The sequence below is a fragment of the Pundamilia nyererei genome, unplaced genomic scaffold (genome assembly GCF_000239375.1).
Source record: "Pundamilia nyererei isolate P.nyererei 1_Seehausen unplaced genomic scaffold, PunNye1.0 scaffold00008, whole genome shotgun sequence".
NCBI classification, from domain to species: domain Eukaryota; kingdom Metazoa; phylum Chordata; class Actinopteri; order Cichliformes; family Cichlidae; genus Pundamilia; species Pundamilia nyererei.
The window spans coordinates 7,188,292-7,190,878 of record NW_005187409.1 but is presented as its reverse complement, the minus strand read 5'-3'; the positions used below and the strand labels follow the sequence as shown (position 1 = coordinate 7,190,878).

Here is a 2,587-nt window from a genome sequence, read left to right as displayed (position 1 = left end):
CCTGCAAATTCAGCTCAACACTGATGGACCTATAAAGTACGTGGAGGTCCTGGGAGGAGACATGCTGTCTCAGAGTCAGTCCTTCAGGTCCTGTATGTCTCCAATGTCAGAGTACAGCGATTTCACTCTGATTAAACCCAGCAGCACCACAGACTTTAAGGAGGTGATTAGTGTCCTGGATGCTTCTTTGCCCGACAGCACCTGGACCTTTGAGAGCCAGCAGGTGAGGCGAAAATTGAAGAAATAACCTGCATACACTTTTCATTATTGCTGTCATACATTTCCAAAATAATCTTTTAAAAAATATATCATTTTAAATGAAAATTTAACATCAAATTGGTTTCAAGTGACAGCAGTAATTTATTTTTCGTGTGTTTTGACTCTAGTATGATTAGGGGAGAATAAATTGATACTATTGAACTGTTTTGCCTGCGCCTGATATATTTTAAATGACACCGAAGTGCAACTTTGAAAACAAATCTTTTTTGTGGCTTAAAATAAGCTATTTAAAATATTGTTCAGAATAAGATTGTCGGAATTGCATCTAAAAATCTTATGAACTTCTTTTTTTTTTTACCAAAGCATGAGCTCGAAGTGATTTTTTCGTATTCAAAATGTATCTTTTTTAAGCCTACCGACAACATATTTTATTGTTGTTGTTTTTTCTATAACACCAGAGATGTACAATTTGTGAGCTGATATTAAGCTGAACAGACAATGCATCTTTTATGTGGTCTTAATTCATTGCAGTAATCACTAGAAAACCTTTTGCCCTTTTAAATTAATATTCTTATTTATATTTATTTTTTATTTATATTTAATTTTCGAGAGAAAATTATCACACAGACCGGACTTGAACCTTCATTTGTACAGCTTCGCTTCTGGCAGTGTGTACTGGTTTCATGAATAGGCTTAGCTCTCTGTGATTGGATATTTAAACTGGATGCTGTGAACCAATAGCATGCAGAACTGTACAAAGAGATCTACTCTATCCCCCATTCACTCGCATCACAGTAACCCTCTCTGTGCTCGGAGGTGGAGAGGACATGCGCTTATCCAATGGCGTCCGGAATATATATTTTATTACAAATAGCTTAAGGATTTTTCTATACAGTATCCATTCTGGTGATGGCTTTATATGCTGGGCTCTGTCGATAAATATTTGGATGGGAAATAATATATTCTAACGGACCAAGGATGACAAAGAGAATAGGATACCGAGACTGGAGATGGCAGGCGTTTTGGTGGCATCATTTCTTTCTCTTGTGGAGTACAATAGACGCACAGACTCGTTACAGCATACCAGAAGAACTAAAACAGGGCTCTGTGGTAGGAAATCTTGCCAAAGACCTGGGTTTGGCATTATCTGAAATTTATTATCGTAATCTGCGTGTAGCTTCTGAGACTGGTAAGCAGTATTTCAGCGTGGATGCGGGGAAGGGCGAGCTGGTGGTGAATGACAGAATAGACAGAGAGGTTTTATGTGGACAAAGCGCCCGCTGTGTGTTACCTTTACAAATTGTAACAGAGAATCCCTTGCAGCTGCATCGTATAGAAATTGAAGTAAGGGACATAAATGACAATTCTCCGGTTTTTATAACAGAGGAGAAATATTTAAAGATAGCAGAATCTACTGCCACAGGCATTCGCTTCCCTTTAGACATCGCGCAGGATCAGGACGTTGGAAGTAATTCCGTTAAATCGTACACATTAAGTAAAAACGAGTGTTTTAGTTTGAAACTGAAAGAGTTGTCTGGCGACCGACAGGTTCCGGAGCTGGTCCTAGAGAAACCGCTTGACAGAGAGAAGCAAAGTGTACATCAGCTATTACTGACAGCGTTAGATGGAGGTAATCCTGTAAAAACTGGAACGACAAAAATCGTAGTTACTGTACTTGACATCAACGACAATGTTCCTGTTTTTAAAAAAGCTTTGTATAATGTATCAGTACATGAAAATATTGTTTCTGGTTCTGTACTCGTTAAAGTCGAAGCAGCAGACGCAGACGAGGGCGTTAATGGAGCGATTCAATACGCATTTGCTGAACACACATCAGAATCACTGTTATCTGTTTTTCAATTGAATCCAGACACAGGTGAAATTTCTTTGATAGGGCCTTTAGATTATGAAAGCAATGCAGTGCATGAACTACGTATTACTGCAAAAGACAAAGGTGTCCCTGAGATGGAAGGTCACTGCCGCGTGCAAATAGTTGTCATAGACATGAATGATAATGCTCCAGAAATAGTGTTGACTTCAAAACCAAACCCAGTACGCGAGGATGCACCAAAAGGCACTGTTGTAGCATTAATCAGTGCACGAGACCTCGACTCTGGTAATAATGGAAAAGTTTCATTAGAATTAAAAAGTGGGCCTCCATTCACTTTAAAACCTTCATTTTCTGACAACTACGCTCTCGTTACAAGTGGTGTTTTAGACAGAGAACGTTTTTCAGAATATAATATTGAAATTACAGCCACTGACTCAGGCTCACCTCCCTTGACCAGTAAGAAATCTGTACTTGTCACTATCACTGATGTGAATGACAACCCTCCTGTGTTCTCACAGCCCTCTTATAATGTGTATT

At 39.0% G+C, this 2,587-nt stretch overlaps 1 protein-coding gene across 1 annotated transcript in view; it reads left to right on the top strand.

Annotated features, from left to right (window-relative positions):
- LOC102195057 (protocadherin gamma-B2-like) overlaps window positions 1-247 on the top strand; it is an 8,182-nt gene extending 7,935 nt beyond the window's left edge. The window contains exon 4 of the mRNA XM_013907755.1: window positions 224-247. Coding sequence (XP_013763209.1) covers window positions 224-247 — 24 coding nt within the window. The remainder of the gene's footprint in view (window positions 1-223) is intronic.
- Window positions 248-2,587: the final 2,340 nt, after the last annotated feature.